Here is a 26,073-nt window from a genome sequence, read left to right on the forward strand (position 1 = left end):
CTCTAAATACTGGACTCCCATGATTATCTATGAAATTTGTCTTTTCCTTTGGCTCTAAATAACGGACTTTCCAATGATTATCTATGAAAATTGTGTTTTCCTCTAGAGCCAAATACTAGACTCTCCCATGATTATCTACGAAATTTGTGTTTTCCTTTGGAGCGAGTATTTGGATCTCCCATGATTATCTATGAAATTTGGCTCCAGAGGAAAACAAAAATTTCATAGATAATCATGGAAGGGTCGCGTGTTTAGAGCCAAATGAAAACAAGAATTTATATCTATGATTCCAAAGGAAAACACAAATTTCCATCTATGTATCGACATTTAATCTCCCATGTTTGGACTCTCCCATGATTCCAAAGGAAAACACAAATTTCCATTCTATGTCTCAACATTGACTCTCCCATGTCCTATATGTTTGCCACATACTGGACTCCCCCATGATTCCATAGGAAAACACTTCGATCTATGTCTCAATGAATGGAAAATTGCAATACATTCTAACTCTCCCATGATTCCTTGCGAAAACACAAATTTCCAAAAATAGTGCTACATAGCTCTTCATATTCTTCCAAACACTTCTGCATTATAACAAGTGACAATCACGAGGCCTGTTCCCATAAAATATTTGAACTTGGTTAATTGTTATGCATAGAAATTTAGTACACGTTGTAAAAATCTCTCTCTCTCTCACTCTCTCTCTCTCTCTCTCTCTCTCTCTCACACACACACACACACACACACACACACACACACACACACACACACACACACACACACTCACACACACACACACACACCCATACACACATGCATGCATGTGTGTTGTATTTGCACATACAAACAAGTAATCATTGGCAATGGGCACTCTTGTAGTGATTGCCTCGATATTGGAGTTCCAACCATGTTGGAAAAAAACACCCCCAATGATGGGTGATTGAGGACTTTGAGGTGGGGAGCCCAAGAGACAAATAAGGATCGATCCTTGACACGATGGAGTAACTCCTCGTTGAACTTTGGAGACTCGCCATAGATGAGGTTAGGACAAGTAATCCATAAGAAAAGGATGCCTGGACAATTTAATGCGGATCTCCTTTTTTTTTGTGGAGAAAGACTACCAAAAGAGACATATAGGACGAACTTCAATTCGAACTTGTAGAGCCAACTTGCGGTAGAGGGTGTATGCACCATCAATATGGGGACAATCGCTATTATAAGGGGAGGGGGTGCTGATCTGCGAGGGCGAGGAGGGTGTGGTGCTTGAGCTCGTCAAAAGTGTTGATAAGAATCTAACAAGAAATTAGATATTTAAAAGAATGAGGGTGAACAAATAACATAAAATCTCTTCCACGAGCACACATTCATCTCTATATCTCTCTCTTTCAGTTGCAACTGCAATCTCTCTCACCACACATTACATGGCGAATGGGGCCGTGGTACATCTCTCTCTCTCTCTCTCTCTCTCTCTCTCTCTCTCTCTCTCTCTCTCTCTCTCTCTCTCTCTCTCTCTCTCTCTCTCTCTCTCTCTCTCTCTCTCTCTCTCTCTCTCTCTCTCTCTCTCTCTCTCTCTCTCTCTCCACACACACACACAGAGGACACGAGCGCGATATTGAGCTAGTTGCGTTGCACGAAGGAAGGGGTCATAACCTCCCCATCATTATACTTAAATTTCACAACTTACGCAATCATTACTCTCTTACTTTCAAATTATAGGAGCACTTCCTATTAGAGAATTTTAGAGAGCAAGAGCTTAGAGGCTGTGTGAATCTACGATCGACACTAGACATACACACACACACACATAAAAGAGAGAGAGAGAGAGAGAGAGAGAGAGAGAGAGAGAGAGAGAGAGAGAGAGAGAGAGAGAGAGAGAGAGAGAGAGAGAGAGAGAGAGAGAGAGAGTAATGAAGGTGTATGTGTGTGTGTTGCGGCCCATGGGGAAAGGAATCCCAAATGCGTAGGTGAGGAGTGTAATAAAAACTACATGCATGCGTGTGCATACAAAACACAAGAGCACACACTCCTTCTCCATGCCAACCTTGCCAACTTCCCTGTTTGCTGATGACGAAGTAGGACATGATGTCCGACTGGTCGTAGCAGCGAGCAAAGCTGTTCACATCGGTGTTGGAGAGGAAGGGCATCGGGATGAGGGGCTCTGGTGACAGAGGGAGATAGTTTTAGAGAGAGAGAGAGAGAGAGAGAGAGAGAGAGAGAGAGAGAGAGAGAGAGAGAGAGAGAGAGAGAGAGAGAGAGAGAGAGAGAACGTCTTCCATCCCTTTGAAAGGGCCCTTGTACAATCCATTCGTGATCATGAACAAAGAAGCAAAGCTGGCTACCGACTGTGTCGAGAAGGTCACGAGTGGAATGCCTAGCTTCGCGGGCCACAGACAATGCGAACATGAGCCATGTGTCCATCGCTATGCAGGTGGGTGCCAGCTAAAAGTGGGCCAACATGGCATCAAACAAAACAAGCATCACCCACAACACGAACTGCAAAGGTCTGGCCAGCACCTGCCTGGTCCTACCCACATCATTCGCTGTAGTGCCACCCTCTTTGCAGCTATTACTTGCCAATCATTGGTCTTAAGAGTTAACAAACATCATGAGTAGCTAGCCATTGTCCCTATTGGCTAGTAGCTACATCATGTGCATCGTCGGATTAAGATGGCCTCTGGGTCCTGGTTGGTAGTGACATAACAACCACATGCGGCCTCCTCTCCACCACCCATAACCTCTGCCTTATCATCATTAGATTTCTATGAAACCCGACCCTTCATTATTGAAGTTCATGATTCTTTCGATATCCTCTGGTTTAATACATGTTCACTACCTCTATCCACCAATAAAGTAGTAGTAAACACTATGTTTAACAAAAAAAAAAACCTCTCCTTTTTCATTAGCAAAAGGGGAGGCATCACTAACACCTTACCCCTTGGGACATGCTAATTTTTGGCCTGTTAAAGGCCTTAGTATCCGTATGGATGAAGGTCGTTCAATTCTAGTCGTGAGACATGTGTCCCTCAAGAAGCCTTAAAAGTCTTGAAGAAAAAGACATCATGTCCTTTCAAACTATTTCTCAAAGCTGCATTCATTGTTTGGCTTTAAAGAACAAAGGAATAAAATCTAGAGTGTATTCATAGGAGTTTGATCCATGATGTGGAGTATTGATTCGATACTTGTTGGTTTATAATCTGATTTATAAAGAGTACTTTCATTTAAGAACTTCACAAGAATTCATTTCATTAAATTGTTTTTTTATTTTAGAAAAACTACCAAAATACCCCTCTAATTTGTGGAAATTCCCAAAATACCCATAACCTATTTTGGTTGGATAGCTCAATATAGTCTAATTTTGATTTCTTTTTGACAATTGAGGTCCGTTTTTGAACTCTTAACATGTAATTTGTCACAAATTGCTTTGTAAAGAAAGGAAACTAGGTCCAAACATAATGAAGCAATTTATCTCCAAAGCCTACATACTCAAGTCAAATTCTAGTTTTAGCGTCTTCTTATGTAAAGCTACAAATTTTGTTATCTTTGAGAAATTTAATCTCACAACCAGGGATATTTGGGGACTTTTGGAAAGTTTGAAGGGCATTTTGGGAATTTATGACAGAATATTGAGGGTATCTTGGGAATTTTTGAAATTTGAGGGGTATTTTGGTAAATTTTCCTATTATTTTCTATGCTTATTTAATATATCCTTTTTTGTGAAGACATTAAAATTCTTTTGTTTTAGTTTTTCATTGTCTCTTTGCCTTTTAATGTTTTTATTTTATTTTATTTTGGTTTCAAATGCTAATGTGTAATGAGCACTTTTCACTATATTATTTCAAAAAATTACCAAAATACTTCTCTAATTTATGGAAATTCCCAAAATATCTCTCAACTTTCAAAAATTCCCAAAATAACCTTGTATCTAATTTGGTTGAATTGTTCAAGATTTTTAATTTTTATTCCTTATTTTATAATTGAGATCTTTACTCCTTTTTTAAATTAATTGAGATTTTTAAATATTTATTCCTTTTTTATAATTGAGACCCGTTTTGAATGCTTAGCATATAATTTGTCACAAATTACCTCGCAATAAAAGGCAACTTTGTCTTAAAAATAACGAAGCAATTCATCTCCAAAGCTTACATAGCCAACTCGAATTCTAGTTTTAGCATCTTGTATCAAAGGACAATCAGTCTTCTTATGAAAAGCTACAAGTCTTTTAATGTTTGGAGATATTTAATCTCAGAACAAGGGGTATTTCGAAATTTGAGAATTTATGACAAAATATTAGGATTTTGAGAATGTAAGGAGAACCACTTAGAGGGGTATTTTGGTAAACCATTTGTGATTATGTATGTACAATGGAGAATATAATTTTATATTAAAAACAACAAAAACCCCATGTGATTTTAGGCAATCATTAAAACTTACTCTCCATAAATGTGATCCCCCCTTTAATTGTGACCCCCCCTTTAATTTAGCAGGCCCTCACCTTGTTTCAGTAGATGAAGCAAGGATGGAAAATGCACAGGACTTTGTGAAGTCTATTTTCGCATGGGAAGGCAACGAGAAAGAGTCGTCCCTGCCCATTGCTAAATTCTGGGAAGAATCCAAGGTGAAAAGGACGCCATGGCTGCGAGTGCAAGATAGCAAAACACGCAAGAGGCTGGATCTTGGACCTGGTGGTGCTGCAGGTAACCCAAGTTCATCGACCCGATTCTTCAAAGATAAATTGTTGGATAGGGTTTTCACTACCGTTCTGTTTTAAATCAAAACCTTACCAGGACCAGTAAGTGCACCGGGCTGAAATGAGTTAGTCATAAGCCTCAGAACTAGCCCTTTCAGGACCAGTGCGGCAATCAAAGCCCTACCAGTACCATGAAACAATGTGCTTGTGGCACATGCGCCGGCAAGCCAAATGTAACGATGCATTCTTATACTTTATCTTTGAACTGCAAGCTGAAGTAAAGATTATCCCTCCACCTACATGCTGTGGATATACCTTCCGTGCTGTAGAAAGATTGAGGAGGGGGATGAAGTTATATAGGTACTGCCAAAACAAGCTTTTGCTATGTCCAACATATGCAAGTCTTGGAAGCTCTGACTGTTTTCAGCAAACGTCGAGCCAAGGTTTTTCTCCAAGGACGTTCATCTACGTGTGCATTTTGAAGGCATATAGCAAGACCCAAGAAATTGACATATTCATGCTCAAATTAATGATCATGAGCTCTTGGAAATAGAGGCGTCCTTCTTGTAGCTTTGATCGACATCTATGCCGATTGTCACATCGTTTTGAAAGCACATGTTTGTCTTGTCATAGTGCGTGTATATAATGTGCAGCGGAAGTAATTTATGGTGATAACTCAGGATGAGTGCTCAATGTGTACTTCATGAGAGAGTTCCTTTTACTTCATATGAGAGAGATGTGCAATAGACTAGAGAGAGAAGAGAATGATATTGAGTGAAGGTTTTGTGAGTGAAGAGAAAAAAAGAAGACTTAACACCAAATGGGGTCCCCAAAACCCCCCTCCAAAGGCACCCCTATGTATCGCTAGAGAGGTATCTAGATTGCACAAATGCTAATACAAATGGTCCTATATGTTGAGGTGCCGATGGGATGTGGCAGTAGATGTGTGGATCTACAAACGTTGGCGCTGAGGCTTGCGTCTGCAATGATATGGGGCTGATCTGCGAGTCTGATGGCTGAATATTGAAAGGCTAGTCTTAGTTAGCTTAGGATCTAGCCTGACATTTTGTGAGCCTCTAGGATGTGCATGATAAGGTAGGTCATAGTTGCATACCCTCACTTGCAGAGTACAGTCACTTAACCGATAGACATATGAACAGTCACTGTCACAAATTGGTGGACATGGCTGGGACATGGGGCAGCAGAGCACCCACACACACACACCCCGGAAAAGTTGGCCCTCCAAATGCGCAGACAGGCTTGTACGAACTTCCGTGAATTGTGGCGGATTTTGCGGCGTAAAACGCGAAAATTTGTTGATGTGGCAAAGCTGTACGGAAGGTTGCTTTTGCACTGGTTGGCAGGTTTTGAAGCTTTTGGAATAGTTGCTTTCTTTTAATAAGCTTTTAAGTTGAAAGCTTTTGGGGCTCTGCTTTTGGGCATCCCTTCTAACCTTTAAATATATGGACAGGGCTCTCACAACTCAGAGCATCTCGACGCAGAGTCGGAGAGTGAGAACCCTCCCATTCGCTTGTACTTTGTCGACAGATTAATACAAAAAGAAATACCGAAAGGGGCGCCAGTCTTTGGGGCCAATATCTCTAGGCACGGAACTTCGTCGGGCCGTGTCGAATCAATTGTGAACTGTGAACTGTTTTAAAAGTGAATCTCTGTTGTGTCGCGGTAGAATCTTGACTTGGGAGTGTCCAAGTTTGTTACAGTGGTATCAGAGCGCGACCGATTTCTCTTCTATCGGGAAATCCGATACTTTTCACGCGGTGCTTATGGATTCCAACAACGAACAATCGACTTCCTCTGCATCTGGGGATGCGTGAAGAGATCACGAAAAAGAATCTTACGAAGAGTACGACCCGCCTTGGCCTACTCATGCGGAGATTGAAGAGATGGAACATCGACGATTGGTTGACAATGTGACAAAGATGATCAATCTTGCGAAGGATTCGAAATTTGCAAAATTTTTAACTCAGACATCCTTTGACGAAGTGCACTCCCAATGGCAGAAGGCCACAGAACCACCCCTCAAACCGGAACTCAAGAAACCTCCTACTCTGAGGATGTTTACAGAGCAAGAATTGGAAGAGGCAGTTGATACACAAATTACCAAGGCTTTTGACGCGAACAACAAAACCAAAAAGCACGACAAAAAGCACAAGAAAGGAACTGACTTCTCGGGTTATTTGGGTCGTCAATCTACTTTTGTCTCGGCAAGAAAGCAAAAGAAGCGTGTGGGATTTGAAGGAGTATCCAATTCTTCTTCTTCTTCTTCTTTTGACAGTTCTTCTAGCTCTTCTAACTCGAGCGAAGAAGACAGGGAAGGGAAAAAGCGAAGCAAAAAGCAAAGGGCAAGAAAAAGGCAAAGAAGCCTAAGTTTCACCCAGTTTCTGACAGTTCTACAGAGGACTCTTCTTTAGATAGTTCGGATTCCGATGATCACAAATTTTATGCAAAGAAGACGAATTTCTATAAAGCCAACCAGTATGACTCTCTCGATGATAAAAGCAAGAAAGTTCGAGAATTTAAAGAAGGTGGACAATCAATTAAATTTGACCCTTTTTTGGGATTCCAAGATGCTTCGAGGGCTTTGGTCTTCATACAGCAGTTTGATATAGCTTTCTCTGGAGGGCATTACTCAGAGCACTCCAAGATTCGGAGGGCTACCTTATACTTCAAGGGAAATGCTCGAACATGGTGGTCCACTCTTCTATTGAACAAGAAAGCTCCAGTTAAATGACTGAAATTTAAAAGGCTTTTTATTTCTTCTTGGCTGACTCAGGAGTACGAACGAGACATACAAACTGCTTGGAATCATCTTCGGGTGACCAAGAAATATACTTTGGATGCATGTTGCGAGAGATTTTGGAGCTCTTTTCTACCCGCTTCTTCATTTAAGAAGATCTCGTTTAAAGAACAGATTGAGCGGTTTAGCTGCGGACTTGCTTCAGAGATCTGAGATCATTGCTTAGAACAAAAGTCAGATTTTATTCAAGAACTGATGAGCATGCGAAACGGGGTTTTGCCATACATTCAAGCAGTCTGACTTACCCCACAAATGAGATCATGACGGAGAGAACCGAACAGACATCTAAAAATGAAAGTAGAAAGAAGAAGAGCCCCCAAGAATAGAAAGATAAGGATGCACGACCACGGCTCACTCTTCGGGACAGAGCAACTACATCAAAGAGGGGAAGTGTTTTGGATGCGGGGAACAAGGACACATCTTCGCGGAGTGCCCTAAAAAGGCACAAAAAGATCAAGATGAAGAAAGGCCAGAGAGTTCAAAAGCAACAGAGGAACGTGGACGGAAAGGCAAGATGAAAGTAGGACTGGTTCCAGATTGCATGGGTACTGGCCCAAGCATGATTGATGAGAGTACATAACTTTGTCGAGCTTGGGGCAAAGTGAAAGACCAAGAAGCCCTGATTTTCTTTGATGGAGGAGCCAAGGCCAACTTCATTTCACCTGAATTGGCGGCGCGGCTCGAGATTACACCGGATCGGACGGGACCACAAGCAGGCAGATCTAGCGGCACCCGACAGGGACGTGGCCATTACATCTGTCATTGGCAAACTTCGGTTGCATTGTCAAGGGTATTTGGGGCACGAGATAATGCCCTTGGAAGGTTGTGATGTTTTCTTGGGAGTCCCTTGGTACCATAAGAACAACGCCGCGTTGAATGATAATCATAGGACAAATATGTCTGATCTAGAAGAACGCCAAGATTTTCTCCACACTCATGCCGATTGCTTTCGTGAGGGCCTGCCAGGCGAGTTGCCACCAGCTCGTCCTGAGATTACACCATTGATTTGATACCTAGAAGCACACCACCTAACCGGCCACCTTACTGTGTGAGCCGAGCCCAGAATGAAGAGATTATGAACCAAGTGAAAGACCTCTTGGAAAAGGGCCTTATCCAGCCGAGTACTTCACCTTACTGCTCTCCGGTGTTGTTGGTTTTAAAGAAAGACGGATTGAAGAGTAAATTACCAATCATTGAAACAAGTATTAAAACTAGAGTCAAATAATTCAAAATTGGCACCAAGACAGGTTTAAAACAGATACCATCTATTTCAAACAAATTCCAAATAGGATCACCAAACAAGTTCTCAAATAGAATTTAGAAAACTGCTTAATTAAATTGAAAAAGCATTCTCGGCGTCAGTCGAGCTCGAAAGTCGACAGGCCTTCAGTTTTGAACGGTGCACCAAAAATTAGGGTTAGATTCCTTCCATTGGGTTGTAGCCCACCGCAACATGCTCCATAAGCTGTTGGACAGACAGTGTTCTTGTAGTCCCAAGACATAGCAATCACATTGGACCTTCAAGGTCTCAAATAGATGTCGAGGGGATATACCTGTTGAGAAATTTCAAGTTGTAATCTGCTAGGCTTTTCGCGGCAAGCATTTCAAGATACCCCATTGCCAAAAGTTGCACTCTGAAGGAAGATGTCTTAAGGCATGTAACTTTGGGCAAAAATTTTCTTGAAAGCTTGCCAAGTCCTTGGAGTGTGCGGCTTGGTAGCTATAGACATCCACCACCTCATGGCACTACCTTTGAGAAAAATGGTATTTTTTTGAGCGTGCCTGATGCGCGATGGACTAAAGGTGGAAGTGGCTAGTAACCACCGGGGCAGGGACACGAAGATCCTTTGATAATTTTTTTTGAAAAATCTGGAAGCGCCATCTTACTCTATCTGCTCTTCGATAGGACCGGTATGCTATCATAAAAACACACGAATGGAGCTCTGATACCATTGTAACGGGCAAGAAATTTTTCACGTCAACTTGGATATCAGAAGGATATGAAGGAGATGTCATCACGGCTTGGCATCATGTGAGAATGCCAGTGTCCTCATTTCAAAGGATCACTTTGAGGGTCTAGTCTGAGCAGTTTTGCTATGGTTTGCCAAAAGAGATTCAACAGTAATGTCTGCAACAGATGTCTGGAACTATTCAGAGACTTATGGGACATGCCAAGCAAGGTTTTGGAACGCATGCCGGCTCAATGGCTTATCCTACGGACAGTTTAGTGTCCACCCAACAGGGCAAGAGTCTTCCAGTGAAGAGAATGAATCAAGGGAACCTAATGCAAGTTCATCAGAGGATTTCGGAGAAGAAAAGGAATCAGATGATAGTACATCCGAGGGTTCCGACGAACCAAGGGATCCAAATGCGAATTCATCAAAGATTTCGGAGCAGAAAGGGACTTAGATGATAGTGCTTCAACGAAGCACAGGAATTAGCTGATGGTTCCTCAGAGAATTCAGACAATGGAGATTGAAGTGCCAGCGGACAAGGGAGGCCAACGAAGTAACAGACTTGGACACTTGAAGTCGAGAATCTTCCACAACACACAAGAGCAAACTGAAAGAACTGAACAAAACTGAGAGAGAGAACACGGCATGACGTAGCTCTGCGCCCAGAGAGATTGTCCCCAAAGACTGGCGCCCCTTTCGGTATTTTTTAAGTTATTATTGCTTCACAAAGTACAATGTCCTAGTGTCCTCGTCTCAGCAGTGCTCTCAAGCGTATCTGCCTGAGACTGAGGCCTTCCAATAGTTTATTTATAGGCCCTAGGCCTTCCAGAAGCAATGTATATGAAAATCTTCAAGTCTAAAAGCATCTGGGTCACAAAAGCTAACGCTAAGACTGCCAGCGGAAATCTGTACAAGTGCCACTTGAGCAACATAATTTGCGGAGGTCTGTCCGATCAACCACGTCAGTAGCATAAGTTGCGTGAAACCGGCCCGTGGGGCGGTAGGCTTTGGCTTTCACCCCAAATTCTTTACTTTAGACACACACAGAGAGGGAGAGAGTACTTTGCAAAAGGAACCTGCTGCGGGAATTAACACTTAAGCACACATACGGCTCGGTAGCTAGAATGCTCCGAGCAGACGCCGACAACCTGTAGGCCCCAAAATTGGTGCCCTTTCGGTATTTCTTTATATATTAAGAAAGGGAATAAAACTTGTGATTTCCTACTAGCTGTCCCGCATAATCCGGGCTGAAATCCACCTGTTCTGGCCCGATTTCGGCAGCATAACTGTACTAGGACGCTTCACAGACAGTATCCCCACGCAATAGATGACTTTCCCGACGCATACAGACACTTTGCAAAACCTGGCGAGAATCTGCAGCATGCTGAATTCTCTGGTTTCTGCCCCGAAAATGCGCCAGATCACCTCTACAGCAGTCCCCTCGCGTCCCCGGACCTCTTTGGGGGGTATTAGGGACCGTTTAGGGCCGAAACCCTAAACCTGCAAAAATACACAGCTGGCTGTAATTCCCTGTTTTGGGCTCCATTTTGCGAGCCGGTCGCATCCGTAGCAAGTCCTCGAGCTCCCGCACCTGTAGGGCTACTTGCCCTTTGAATCGGACGAGATTCCTCACGTAAAACCTCTCTGAATTCACCTGTACCTGCGGGGGATTAGCAACTAGCTAATCCAGTACCTGTGCAAGAGGCTCTTGCCTCGGCAATCGTGCATGAATCCACACAGCTGTACATTAGTAAAATGAAGAGCCCTCTTGTGGGGCATCACATAACTGCACGTAGGGGAGAGAGAGAGCAGTGTGTAGTGTGCAGGGCATCACTCCTAGCACCACACTGTACATAGAGTGGAAAGAAAGCATTCCATAGCTCTCAACCTGTGACATGCACTTTCAAAATGAGCCTCCCAGCTTATAATTCAGCGCTACCTTCTCTTGCAAGAGGAAAGTACACTAAAATGTGCCACTTGGCACGATTACACGCATTTTCCTGTTTCGGGGTTGCCGCCTAAAAATGTCCTGACCAGTTGCCCAATTGACTTGGCGACAGCGTTGTAAAATGTTCGCCTTGTTATTCCGAAGGTAATGATGCAAACACATTTCATGGTCCAAAGTAGCAGTTTCCTAATTTTTAGGAGATGCTTCCGTTGGGCTCCCACTGGTCTTCTGACCATCTATCCTCATTGGGACTGCATCCAACAGTGCAATGTGGCCCAACTGTCGGATACTTTCTGTTGGTGATCCCACCTTGACTTTATGCCTTTATTGAGTTCAATTGCTAGTATCCACCAACTTTGCTAAATGCGACGAGGGGACCTACATGATCTTGTACTGAGCCTAGACATCCTCTTACTATACGAATTCTAGTGCCGACCCACTTCCCGTCTGCGGGTGAAACTACCGTTCACATTGGCCATACAATGTCCGACCATTTGCAACTTCAAAAAGAGGGTCTCAAAAATAAAACAAAAATCATTGGAAAGAAACCAACAACTAAGGTTAGCAATTGCCACGTCCTCGTGACATAGTTAACACTTGCCACGTCCTCGTGACATACCCCCCTCTTGAAATCGCAAACGTCCTCGATTGCATACCATAAATACACGCCACTCATGATCTTGTGCTATTAACACTCTCTTATCATCACATGTATCCGCAAGAAAGGTCGTAACACATAGGTACAAATGACTTAATGAGACCTTCATACTTTTGTCATTTCCATCCATTACACTGAATTCATGTGTACATTTGATGTGCTAGCTCTATCATTACCCTTCCTTTGCACACGTTGGGTTGGGGCATAGGTAGGCTGTAACCCAAAGGCTTCAAGTAAAGCTGCAATACATTTGGTGACTCTGACAATTCATACTCTTCCATCCACTTCGCATCCATAGACCAGGATCTCATCAAGTTCCTCAACTTCTTGCTGATCCTCATCTGGCATATCTTCTGACACATCACCCACGAAGGGTCTTAGAAGACTCACGTAAACGCATTATGAATCTTCCACGCATCAGGCAATTTCAGCTTGTAAGCCACATCACTGATCTTGTCAAGCACTTGAAAAGGCCCATAGTAACGCATACTGAGCTTAGGAAACAGTCGTTCCTTGCCCTTCATCTTCTTTAACCTTGCCTTTTCGAACCTTAACAGAACCCAATCACCAGGTGATAATAGCAATTCAGGACGGTGACGATCAACAACCTTTTTCTGCTTTGCTTGAGTCTTCTCCAAGGCAACTTATACATTTCATCCATGTTCTCAACATATCAATCTGCCTCAAAGATCTTGTCCTTTGTATGTAAAATGGGAGGAACCTTTTTGCCGCCTTCAACAATCTCAAAAGGTGCTTTGCCAATCCATGAATGCACCATATTATTGTACGCATATTCAAGCATAGGCAAATACTGTTCCCACTTGCCCTTATTATTTGACACATAGCATTTCAGCAGATCCAAGACAGTAGAATTAGCCTCTTCTGGTTGTCCATCGGTTTGTGGATGAAATGAAGACGAGAACTTGAGCGTAGTGCCCATGTTCTCAAACAATCCTCTCCAGAACAAACTGGTCATGCGAGGATCACGATCAGCGACAATCGATTGTGGCATACCATGGTACTTAAACACATTGTACATGAACAAGCGTGCCATCTGATCAGATTTTATCTTCTTCGTGACAGGGATAAATTGGGCCTGCTTGCTGAACCTGCAGATAATGGTTCATATACCATCTTTCCCTGTTGGCGTTCTTGGAAGATCAAAGATAAAGTCCATAGCAATGCTTTCCCATGGCTTATCCGGAATCGGCAGTGGTTGTAACAGCCATGGTGCCTTTTGCGTGTCAAACTTGACCTTTTGGCAAATCACGCATGCTCGCACAAAGGCATCCACATCTCTCCTCAAGGTAGGCTAATAGAAGAATGTCTCTACCGCTTTAAGTGTTGCATCAATACCACGATGCCCTGCATACAGTGGGACATGACTCTCTTCCATGACCTTATGTCGCAATGGCCTAGTGACACAAAGTCTGCCATGCATCATCACAAAACCATCTCTGAGGCGGTAGTGCTCATGATGTTGCCCCTCTTGCAACTGTTCAAAAATCCTTGCAAAATCTTCATCAATAGCATACTGTTCCTTTATGTCATCTAACTCATGATGATAAGGAATTGACACAGCTGAAATTTGTGGCTTCCTTGATAACGCATCAGCCACAACATTCTTCTTGCCTTCCACATGCATAATCTGGAAGTGGAACATAGAAAGAATGTTTGCTCATCGCATATGCTTTTCGGATAACTTTGATTGTGTCAAGAAGTATCGCAAGGTCTGATGGTTTGTCTGGACAACAAAATCAGCACCTAAGAGGTAGTGCTTCCAACTAGAAAGGGCATGAATCACGGCCAAGAGCTTTTTCTCATAGACTTGCATAGTCTTCTCTGGCCCTTGCATAATTCGGCTTTCATAAGCTACTACCCGTCCGTCTTGCATTAGCATTGCTCTGATGCTACTGCCGCACGCGTCACACTGGACCATAAATGACTTCCTGAGATCTAGCAAAACAATTACTGGATCTGAAGTCAATTTTTCCTTTGAGAGACTAAAAGCTGAAATCTCTTTTTGGGTCCATCTGAAAGTGACCTCTTTTTTTTTGCAAAGCGTAAAGAGGTGATGCTATCTTTGCAAAATTCTTGATAAACCTTCTATAGTAGGAACACAATCCCAAGAAGCTTCTGACATCGTGCACAGTCTTCAAGTCTGGCCATGTCTTAATAGCTTCGACCTTTGCCGGATCCATTCTGACACCATCCTTTGAGACTATGTGGCCAAGAAAGTGGATCTCTTCCAGGAAGAATTCACTTTTCTTAGGATTGACAAGTAGCTTATGACTGCACAACTCTTCGAACACAATGGTCAAGTGACGCCTATGCTCCTCTTCATTCTTCGAATAGACTATCATGTCATCGAACAACGTCCCAACAAACTGTTGATGCGAGCGGAAAAGCCGGTCCATCATTCTGTTGAATGCGGCGGGAGCATTTGTTAGACCAAACGGCATCAGTAGAAACTCATAAAGACCAAATGTCGTTCTAAACGCAGTCTTGTGCACATCCTCTGGCCTTATACGAATCTGATGGTAGCCACTCTTAAGGTCTATCCTGCTGAAAATTGCAGCACTCTCTAAATGATCGAGAATATCATCAATTCTAGGAATAGGAAACCTATTCCTGATGGTATTCTTATTCAATGCACGGTAATCAATACACATGCGCCATGAGCCATCCTTCTTCTACACTAGGAGCACTGGGGAGCAAAAGGGTGAAGAACTAGGTTGAATCAGCCCCTTCACTAATAACTCCTCAACCTGGCCCATAATCTCTTTCTGCTGCGCTGCGCTAACCCTGTAGGGAGGTCTATTTGGTGGGCTACACCCTGGCACCAAATCTATCTGATGATCCTCAGGTGTCTCTGGCGGCAATTGCGACTGTAATGAATCAGAGAAACAGTCACTAAACTCTCGCAAAAATGCTGACCTTTCTTTATCTAACACATATAAATTTGACTGACAATTATCTAAGACATCGCGTCAAAAATCAAGTACACAGAAAGATGATTCTTTATTACAGAAGTGATAGCAGAAGCAGATACAATAGGGACAGACTCCCCTTTGAGCTTTGCATCCAAAACATGAGTTTTGCCCCTATGCTGAAGGGTGATCGTTTTGCGAAAGGCATCCAGCACGCCATGCACTCTGAACATCCATGGAATTCCAAGTAGCGCATCGCACCCTTCCAATGGCATGATATAAAATTCTTCTGTGTCTACATATGACAGACGTAGCTTTCCAATAATGGGAGTAACACACTCTGAATGGCCAGGACATGCCAACCCTGCCTCTACTGTGTACTTCATTTCTTCAGCTCTGATGCCCAGCTTCATAGCTAACTTTGGTGAGATAAAGTTTGCTTTGGCACACCTGGATCAAAGAAGATGAGTGCAGTCTGATCCCTACTTTACCCCATGCCCTGCATAACTCACTGGTATCTGTATTGGGCCTATCACCCACCATATCTGGCACCAAACCTGCCGTCGGTTTAGGCTTCTTGCCTTTCTGGTCTTCTTTATCGTCTGGTCTTTTCCTTTGTGGACAGTTGTTAGCAAAGTGATTAGCTTGCTCGCATATAAAGCATTTATTTTCAGCCATTAGGACCTTCTTTTTCTAGAGCAACATGCACACAAAAGGCTTCCTTTTCTGTTTCTTTGCCTGCGCTCTAGAAGTCTCGGATGAATCCTTGTCTTTGGTGGCCTTTTCTGACCCTTGTGACGCTTCAGAAGCCGTTTTCACAAAGGGCTTCTTCGCTGGATTTTTCTTTTGCTGCCTTCCTTTCTCGTTGCTCGGAAACCCACTGTCCTCTCCGTCCAACAAGGCCCGACCAGTGTTAGCAACTTCCATAAGCTGAGTGAGGGTAGCCACTCCGTTCTTGGTACAGTAATCGCGAAGCCCTTTAGGCAGTCCACAACAGTACTTCTCTATCTGCTCTGTCAATGGCACAAATCTGTAGGAGGTCAGTGAGTAACGCTTTACAAAACCTCCGATTGTACTCCAGCAAGCTCTTGCATGTAGCCGAAGTAAGTTGGTGCCAATCTGTCATGACGGCAGCTTCAAATTCATTTGACAGCCAAGCAGATACAAACATTTTCTTGAAGTAAATTTCTATCTTTTTACTTATGAGTTTGATTTTATGGAGCGTCTTGTCCTTGCTAACACTTGCCCAATATTTTTGCACAAGTTATGCAATGTAAGACGCTTTGTAGATGATCTTTTTGTCCTTGACGTTCCTTCTTTTCAAGATTTTATGTACTTGAATTCGAGTTCTGTAGGCGGAGGGATTTATCCCAAGGAGTTTTGTGAACTTAACTGTACCACAAATAGTGATTGTTGTGCCTTTTTAGACCTTGAGATTTTTCAGACTCCCTTGGGATTAGAAGTAGATATCTATGATAAGCGCCTTGAACCAGAATATGCCAATCTAAAAATCATCCGCATGCCTCACATTTCTTCGAACATTTCTCTTTTAGCTAAGTACGGTGTCATTTGCTCTCAACTATTTAGATTTTCTCGTCTTTGTTCTAGTAAATCTACTTTTGTTGTTCAATCTTGCCATCTTATTTCTTTACTAGTTGAAAAAGGATACTCATTCAAAAGAATCATGAAAAAAGTTCGTTCATTTTTGCATCGTAGTAAGTTTATTTTTAGTGTTTCTTCCTTTGGAATGTTCAAGATAATCAGTAGTAAATTCAATAGAAGTGGGGAGCTAAAAAGCCCACTTATTGTTTGACTTAATAACACCTTATGTTGTTGTTTTGATCTTTAGCGCTTCTAGTATTTTCACTATAGCTTGACAATTGCTAGCCTTTATCATGGCTGAGTATGCCCATCACCTCCGGAGGGTGATAGAAACTCAGCTCGTTGGTTTTGTAGAGTACGTTCAAAGCATGAATGACCTCTATATAAACCTGCACCTACTCTTGGGCACTGACGACGTGAGTAGGGATGTCATAGCTGTTGTCCAAGCTATGCATGATAAAGGTGATAATCTTATTCTTCCTGTTTGGACAAGCAGTGAAGTTGAGATCACATATTGTCAAGTTTGGTTCTTTGCTCTTCGTAGGTTTGTAGTAGTATTCATTTTTCGATTTCATATTTAGCTTACCTGAGGACTTAAGAATGTGTTCCGTTATAGGTTGTTGTGTGAAGTTTGATTTCTAGGATTAAGTTTTTAAGATGTCTTATCCTTTTTTTGCTTAAAGTTGAGTACTTGTTTTAAGCCTAGTAAGTTGCGTCAACTTATTTTACACATGCCTTTTCTGAAAACATTTTTAAGTTAATAATGTTTTGTTTTATCTAGTTTTGTTTCGAAGCAATCAAAGTGATTTAGTTAGTTAGTTTGTTTGTTTTTGTTTTTCTTTTCTTTTCGTGTGTCCCTTGCTTTTATATTTTTATGAGTGCTTTATTCCCTCTTATAATTCGTGAGTTCAGACTATTCTGAACTTATGAAGGTATATTTTCTTGAAGTAAACCCAAGTGGCGGGTGCCTGTCCTTGCATTAGTAGTGTCGTCCACCATGTAAGCGCATTGTTCTTAAAGAAAGTGGCAGCTTTTCTTACTTTAGAGGCCTCTGTAAAATTCCCTTCTGCATAAGCTGTATCAAACTGCTGGAGGAAAGTGAGAGCCTTTGCTTTATCCTCGAAGCCACTGAAAGTGCTGAACTTTACAGCTGCACCACCTTCTTTGTAAGCTTTCGGCTTTTCCAGTGCCCCCAAATTGTCATAAGGAATGGTTTGCAACATGGACACTGTAGTAGGCATGATCGACACATCTTGGCCATTAAAATTTTGCGTCAGAGGTGTGATATCTGGCTGCTGTCTAGAAAAACCAGCCATGCCAAAATGACCCTATGGCACCCCAAACTGGCCTTGGTTGCACTGAAAACCTTGTTGCATGCCAATGCTACCATACATGGGGTTTGGCATCATGCCTTGCATACCCCCAAACACTGTTCCTGGCATGTACGGCTAACTTCTAGGCGCATAACCAGCCATACTTTGGAACACAGATCCACCCCCGAAATACTGAGGATGTACCGTGGGTGGTGGAAAAACTGGTAACCAGTTTCTTGTTCATTCAAGACAGCATGCGGGCTTTGAAAGGTGGCGGGCTGAACTGGCATAACCTGTGGAATAGGCGTCCGAACCACCTGTTCAAGGTCGGGAGGAACCTGTTTTGGAGCCCCTGACTCCGCAACATGCGAGTGTTCCCTATCTTGTTGAGTTGCATAAAGTACTTGGGCTTGAGCCTCAACAAGCTCCGTTCGCGGTGTAGGTTGTCTATTTTGCTGTTGCACTGGTGGCGCTTGCAAGAACTCCATAAACCTTGGATTTTGCACCAGTTGCGAAAAGACATTCACCGCGGCAACTAACTGAGTCCTGAACGCCTCATCCTCAAGTTGCCCAGTCATAAAGCCCTGTACTACTAGAGGGACATTCACATCAACAAGAGGTACACGATGTGGTTGTGAGCTCTCGCCAATCTCGAAGACCATAGAAGTTTCCTACTTGTCCTTCAAAGAGGAACCCTCTTCCATAATGCCCCTTCCCTTTGTCGGCCATAGTGTAATCCCGCGTTCCTGTATTCTGTGTCTTTACCCAAAACAATCGAGGCTCACTCTTTGAGGAAAAAGTGATTGATATCCCGGCGGCGGAACCTTGAAACCAGCCCCTGGGGCAGTATGCTTTGGCTTTCACCCGAAATTCTTTACTTTAGACACACACAGAGAGGGAGAGAGTACTTTGCAAAAGGAACCTGCGACGGGAATTAACACTTAAGCACACATACGGCTCGGTAGCTGGAATGCTTCGAGCAGACGCCTACAACCTGTAGGCCCCATAATTGGCGTCCTTTCCGTATTTCTTTATAAATTAACAGAGGGAATAAAACCTGTGATTTCCTACTAGCTGTCCCGCATAACCCGGGCTGAAATCCACCTGTTCTGGCCCGATTTCGGCAGCATAACTGTATTTGGCAGCATAACTATACTAGGACGCTTCATAGAGAGTATCCCCACGCAATAGATGACTTTCCCGACGCATACGGACACTTTGCAAAACGTGGCAACAATCTGCATCACGCTGAATTCTCTGTTTTTTGCCCCGAAAATGTGCCACATCACCTCTACAGTTGTCACGTGACACATCCAACCCTATGTGTGCGTGGACAAGCTACAGCATGACCAGGGTTCAGTTCAGTCAAGTCAATTTAGAATAGGAAGTGATTTGGCACTTTTGTGAGTCTGTTCGTAGATCGTGCATGTCCAAGCACTTAGATTAGATGCATATCCTTTGGTTGCACACAACATGATCATCAGATTTCCATCAGATCCCATTAGGAGCATTTTTACATTGCATAGACCTATTTTCCTATTTTTGACATTTTTTACTTATTATTTTTAAGTGACTTTTGTTGGAAACTAGGTAGGGCAAATTTCATAAGTTTGTATATAAGAAACCTAGCGCTAGCACTTTCTGGCAGAAGAGGTAGCAGGATCACCTTGCTCAACAGGCAACTTCTCAGCAAGACCCCTTAGCAAGGCCTAGCGTTTTTGCAACACAGCATCAACACTGGCGTTTTTGCACCATAGACCAGCCCTGGCGTCTTTTGCACAGCAGATCAGCCCTGGCGATCACAGCAGACATCAGATCCTTTAGCGTTAGCAGAATCTACAGCAGTTAGCAGATTTCCACCGCAACAGAAGATTTTCAGCCCTAGCGTTTTTGCATCTGCAAGACACGAATCAGCCTTAGACTCAGCGTTTTGAGCTTTCAGCAATCAGTACCCGCAGAAGAACCCCTGAACCTCGCAGATCTCACCTTCCCGTAGCAGATCCTCGTCGCACGGTCAGATCCAGCGAAGTTGCAGTTTCAGCCCGGAAAACGCAGATTTCAGCATCTGCATTTTCAGCGCATCGTCGCATCGACATAGTCACAGACACAGAGTCAGAATTCAGCAGATAAAGATTTGCGGATTTCAGCCATTAGCGTTTTCAGATCCGTCTCGTCGTCGTCCTCATCGTCGTCCTCATCGTCGTCGACATCGTCGGCAAGTCCAAGCATTGTATGTTGGGTTAAAGGCCTAAATAACCCCTTTTTGTACATTCTTATACTTTGTCCAGGTTCATATTGAACCTAGGTTCATATTGAACCTAGGTTCATATTGAACCTAGGTTCATATTGAACCTAGGTTCATATTGAACCTGGACACATTTTTTAAAGGTCACTTATAATAAAAGTGGAAAAACCCAAAACTCACTTATTGTGTTTTCCCCAAAAATGTGAGCTCTCTCTCTCTCCCTCTTCGTTCTGCTAGCGCTTCCCTTCTGCAACATAGTGCCTCCGCTTCAAGCCTCAAGGCCTGCACATCTTCGCGTGCTCTATCACTTGCACACACCGCCGCGCGCTCAACAACTGGTATCAGAGCCAGATTAGGGTTTCAGAAGCTTTGCGTAGGTGGCTGGACAGCAGGCAAAAGGCTTCTCTCGCGTCAAATTTCCGCTTTCATCGCGAAGCCCCTTGCTTCCAGTGTCACCAAGGGTGATTAGGGTTCCCAAAACAGCCTAAAACAGGTTGAAATTCGGTCAAAACAGGTAAAAACCTGAAAATTACAGGTCAAAACAGCAAAACACAGGTGTTCTAAATCGATCCCGTGAATGCCCCTTGCTTTTCCCACTCAAAATAGGTCCATTTGATGCAAATTGATCCACCAAAACAGTAAATTTGCAGAAAATTCAGAATTGGATTGTTTTTATGTACACAAATTGAGGTTTATGTACGCCTTTTGTGGGTTTATGCAAGTACGCATTGGGGATACTTGTTAATTGCTGAAATTTTCAGCACATTGTATGCAACGTGCTGTACATTGTGATCACTGGAAATTTTCAAATTTTGTGTAGACACTTTCTGCTTCATTTTTATCCGTGCAAATGGCCTCTACTTCCTCGTCGTCTGATGCCAAGAGCTTGATGGAAATCAAGCAATTTGACGGTACAGGTTTCGACCTATGGCAGGACAAGATGCAGGGAATTTTGTTCCTCAAGGATTGTGAGGACGCCCTTTTGGCTGTAAAGCCTGAGGATATGCCGGATGAGGATTGGGCCAAGCTCAACAAGAGGGCCAAAGGCCTATATCAAAATGGCTGTGACCGATGACATTCTGGTGGACATAAAGAGCTTGGACACTGCACATGCAATTTGGCATAAGTTGAAGGCCACTTATGAGAATGCCACCCCTATGAATCAGGTGCATTTGATGCGCAAACTGGTGAACATGATGCTTGACGAAGCCAAGTCGGCTTCTGAGCACTTAAGTGCTTTCACTAGTGTTATGAGTCAGGATATTGGGCTTCAACCTTTTGATGACAAGTTGAAAGCCATATTTTTGTTGATGACTTTGCCAGACTCTTGGGAAACGCTTGTGGTTTCTTTGAGTAATAGCCCCAACCTCACATATGATGGAGTGTGAGACTCCATCTTAAATGAGGAAATTAGACGCAAGTCTAGTGGTGGGGAAGGTGGCAGTTCTACTTACAATGCGAGAGGCAAAAGTCAGAAGCAAAATACAGGTACCAAGACTCAAAACAGGAGCAAAAGCAAGTTTAGGGATAAGGATGTGACTTGTTCCCAGTGTGGTAGAAAAGGCCATAAGAAGCCAGATTGCAGGTATTTCAATAAAGAGCAGGAAAGAAAGAAGGAATCACAGGAGAAGAAGAAGACAGAGGATAAGAAAGGGGAAAAATCAGCAGGTACCTCCTCCAAGGATTCGGAGACTGTCAATGTATCCTCTAGTGCGGTTATCACAGAGTTATCCAACAATGAGGAGATCTTGGTTGCAGCTTCATGCCCCTCAGATTTTGTTGTAGTAAATGCAGAAGACATGCTTATCTCACGTAGAGATGTCATTGATGCATTGCTAAGTGCAAATGATGGCCTTACACAGTTTTGGATAGTAGATTCGGGGGCCTCATTTCATGTGACTCCATCTGTGGAGTGTTTTGCTTCTTATCATGCAGCCAAGTATGTCAAGGTTTACCTTGGGGATAACCATGCTTGTGACATTGAAGGAATGGGCACTGTGCGCTTGGCATTAAACAGTGGTCAAGACTTTATGCTTAAAGATGTAAGGTATGTACCAGGCATCAAGAAGAGTCTATTGTCTGTTGGCCAGATGGATGCACAGGGTTATACAACCATTTTTGCATGCACAGGGTTATACAACCATTTTTGCTGGGGGTTCATGGAAGTTGCTTAAGGGATCAATGCTCATTGTTAAGGGATGCAAGAGTGGTACATTGTACTATTTACATGGCAAAGCTTTACCTGGCAAGTTTCTTGCAGTGGCCGAAGTTGCTTCTCATTTGGAGTTGTGGCACAAAAGACTTGGCCATATGAGCTAGAAGGGACTTGATGTGCTCTCTTCTTTGAAGAGGGTTGATGTAAAGCCACCAAGTTAGATTTTTGTAATGATTGTTTGTATGGTAAACAAAAGATGGCATTATTCTGGCGTCTCGTGCAAAGCTAATACTCTTGATTTAATTCACTCCGATGTATGTTCAATGCGTGTTAAGTCTTTTGGTGGTGCATTATACTTTGTTACATTCATTGATGATTGCACTAGGAAAGACTGGGCATATTTGTTAAAGAATAAGAGTGAGACATTTAATGCATTTAAGAGGTTTCATGCTTTTGTGACCATGCAAAAGGGTAGTAAGTTTAAATGTCTGAGATCTGACAATGGGGGGGAGTACACGTCTGCTGAATTTCAGCGTTATTGCGAAGAATATGGGATTAAAAGGGAGTTGACAGCCCCTTATAATCCATCTTCTAATGGTGTGGCTGAGAGATATAACCGTACTTTATGTGAAAGAGTGCGTTGCATGTTGTCCACCGCTAATCTCCCTCATGGGTTTTGGGGAGAGGCTTTGAAAACTGCAGTTCATGTATGCAATCGCTCTCCTAACAGTACGCTGAAAAATGACATTCCAGAGGAGGTTTGGTTTGGCAAACCTGCCTCTTATGATCATTTGAGAGTGTTTGGCTGCGAGGCTTTTGTCCATGTTCGTAATGACTTGAGGACAAAGCTAGATGCCAAGTCCATCCAAGGACTCTTCCTAGGTTATGGGGAAGAGGGTGAAATGGGCTACAGGATATGGTTGTCTCAGTTTAAGAGGGTAGTACGCAACCGAGATGTAGTGTTCAGTGAGGCTAAATTGCTGAAAAATGCTACATCTTCTGAAATTGACAAGAAATCGGTCAAATTTCAACCTCTCTTGCCACCTATTGATGTTGAAAAAGAGCCTTAGGATGCATTACCGCAAGCTGAAATTGATAATCAGCCGGTTAACCTTGAGCCAGAAGAGGTAGGCCATGATTTAGATGCTCCAAATGAGGATGGACAGCCACCTGTCATGGCTGAAAATGATTTTCAGCAGCATGAGCATGTTGAAAATGAGTTGCCTCCTGATGTAGAACCTGTGCCTGAGAATGTAGATCATTGGGTACGCAGGTTTACTCGTGTCAGAAGGTTGATACAGCGCTTTGACCCCTCTTTGCAGCATGTTATGTTGACAGATGAGGGAGAGCTTCTTACATATAAAGAGGCAAAATCATGCGAGTTAAGCAGTAAGTGGGAGCTTGCGATGCAAGAGGAAATCAAATCTTTGCATGCAAACAATACTTGGGATCTTGTGCCATTGCCTAAAGGAAGAAAGGCTCTTTCTAACAAATGGGTTTACAAGGTCAAATGTGTTGATGAAAAACCCAAGTACAAGGCAAGATTGGTTGCAAAAGGATATGCATAGAAAGAAGGAATTGATTTTCAAGAAATCTTTTCTCCCGTTGTAAAGCTTACAACTTTACGTGTCCTTTTTGCTCTCGTTGCGGTGCTTGATTTGGAATTGAATCAAATGGATGTAAAGACAACGTTTTTGCACGGTGACATTGAAGAGGATATATACATGAAACAACTTGAAGGTTTTGTAGTTCCTACACGTGAGGAACTTGTATGCAAACTGAAAAGGGCTTTGTATGGTTTGAGACGATCATCACGGCAGTGGTATAAGAAGTTTGACACTTTTATGCTGTCTCAAGGCTTTAAACGCAGCCATGCAGATCATTGTTTGTATACGAAAAGGGATGAAGATGGTAGTCCCATCATACTTGTTCTCTATGTTGATGACATGCTGCTTGCCGGGAAACATAAGACTAGTCTTGATGCTCTGAAACGTAAGCTAAATTCAACATTTGCTATGAAGGATTTGGGTGATGCAGAGCATATTTTGGGCATGCGTATTAAAAGAGATAGAAAGCTGAAATTGCCGTTTTTATCTCAAGAAAGGTACATTGCAAAAGTACTTGATAGGTTTAATATGGCTGATGCTAAGCCTCTTGGAGTACCTTTACCTCCATACACTAAGCTTAGCAAAGCAGATTGCCCAAAGGATGAGGTAACATTGAAAGCTATGAAGGGAATCCCTAATGCATCAGCTTGTGGTTCTCTTATGTATGCTATGGTTGCCACTCGTCCTAACATTGCCCATGCGGTGGGAGTTGTTAGTAGATACATGTCCAATCCCGGCAAAGCACATTGGGAAGCTGTGAAATGCATTCTGAGATACACAATCTAGGTGTATATGCTATGGCAAAAGTGACCCGAAGTTGCAGGGCTATTGTGATGCAGATATGGCAGGTGACTTGGATACCAGGAAGTCCACTAGTGGCTATGTGTTTGCTATTGCTGGTGGTGCTGTCTCTTGGTGTTCACGACTGCAGAAAATTGTGGCATTGAGTACTACTGAGGCTGAATATATTTCAGCCACTGAGGCTTCTAAAGAGGCCATATGGTTGGGCAGACTTTTCGAAGAGCTTGGTATGCCTGCTAGTACTCCTGTCTTTGGATGTGATAGCCAAAGTGTTGTCTATTTGGCCAAGAATGCCATGTTTCATGCACGGACAAAGCACATTGATGTGCGATACCACTTCATACGATAGGTATTGGAGGATGGTCTAGTCACCTTGACTAAGATTCACACACAGGATAACCCTGCAGATGTTCTCACCAAGAGTTTTGCTAAGGCTCAACATGAGCATTGCATACAGCTGGTGGGAGTTGGTTAACTTAAAGGCGTCATTTATGCCTTTAAGTGGGAGGTTGTTGGGTTAAAGGTCTAAATAACCCCTTTTTGTACATTTTTATACTTTGTCCAGGTTCATATTGAACCTGGACACATTGTTTAAAGGTCACTTATAATAAAAGTGGGAAAACCCAAAACTCACTTATTGAGTTTTCCCCAAAAACGTGAGCTCTCTCTCTCTCCCTCTTCGTTCTGCTAGCGCTTCCCTTCTGCAGCACAGTGCCTCCGCTTCAAGCCTCAAGGCCTGCACATCTTCGCGTGCTCTATCACTTGCACACACCACCGCGCGCTCAACATTGTAGAGATTTGTGCAATCATAAGTAGACCGCCCTCGCCATAGAGAGTGGGGCCTTCGAAGGAGGGTTTGACAACATTCTGTTATCGTATTCTCTTCTCTCTCTATCTCTCAGTCTCAGTACCTTCATTCGCAGTGTTCATCCACTTTGTTTGTGTCCATTACTCTCTCTCACTAAAGGAACGGAAGGCTCTCCCTTACGTAAGTAAAAGGAACCCTTGAGCACAGTTCGGAGCACTCATCCACTCATCTTGAGCAAAGTTCAACATTCACTTCCGCTGCACCTTACATTGGTATCAGAGCTTTGGCAGTGTTCTGTATCACTCAAGGAAAGAATCACAAGAATTTTTTTGCTTGTTGTGGTCGCACGTAACCCAAGTCCACTTGGGCGTGTCGATTCCTAATCGTGTTTTTGAAGAGTGACAAGAAACCCAAGAAGGAAGGGCTTGTCCAGCCTCCCCTTGTTCTCTTTTCACTCATTGAGAGCGGACCGTGCACTTAGCGGCCGGCCAATCGACGTGAGGTGGAAAAAGCAACCTTGGTGTGAGCGCAAGGCTGCCAAGGGGT

General features: G+C 43.1%; 1 protein-coding gene and 1 pseudogene across 1 annotated transcript in view; one reads left to right on the forward strand and one right to left on the reverse strand.

The window, feature by feature from the left end:
• Nucleotides 1-503: 503 nt before the first annotated feature.
• LOC147464459 (linamarin synthase 2-like) lies at nucleotides 504-2,749 on the reverse strand (annotated as a pseudogene).
• A 1,713-nt stretch (nucleotides 2,750-4,462) lies between these two features.
• LOC147464460 (uncharacterized) overlaps nucleotides 4,463-26,073 on the forward strand; it is a 70,102-nt gene continuing 48,491 nt past the window's right edge. Inside the window, exon 1 of the mRNA XM_086515154.1 lies at nucleotides 4,463-4,694. Within this exon, the coding sequence (XP_086371280.1) occupies nucleotides 4,517-4,694 (178 nt within the window). The 5' untranslated portion in view covers nucleotides 4,463-4,516. The remainder of the gene's footprint in view (nucleotides 4,695-26,073) is intronic.

This window comes from Adiantum capillus-veneris, chromosome 1 (assembly GCF_014529385.1).
Source record: "Adiantum capillus-veneris isolate H3 chromosome 1, ASM1452938v2, whole genome shotgun sequence".
Taxonomy (NCBI): domain Eukaryota; kingdom Viridiplantae; phylum Streptophyta; class Polypodiopsida; order Polypodiales; family Pteridaceae; genus Adiantum; species Adiantum capillus-veneris.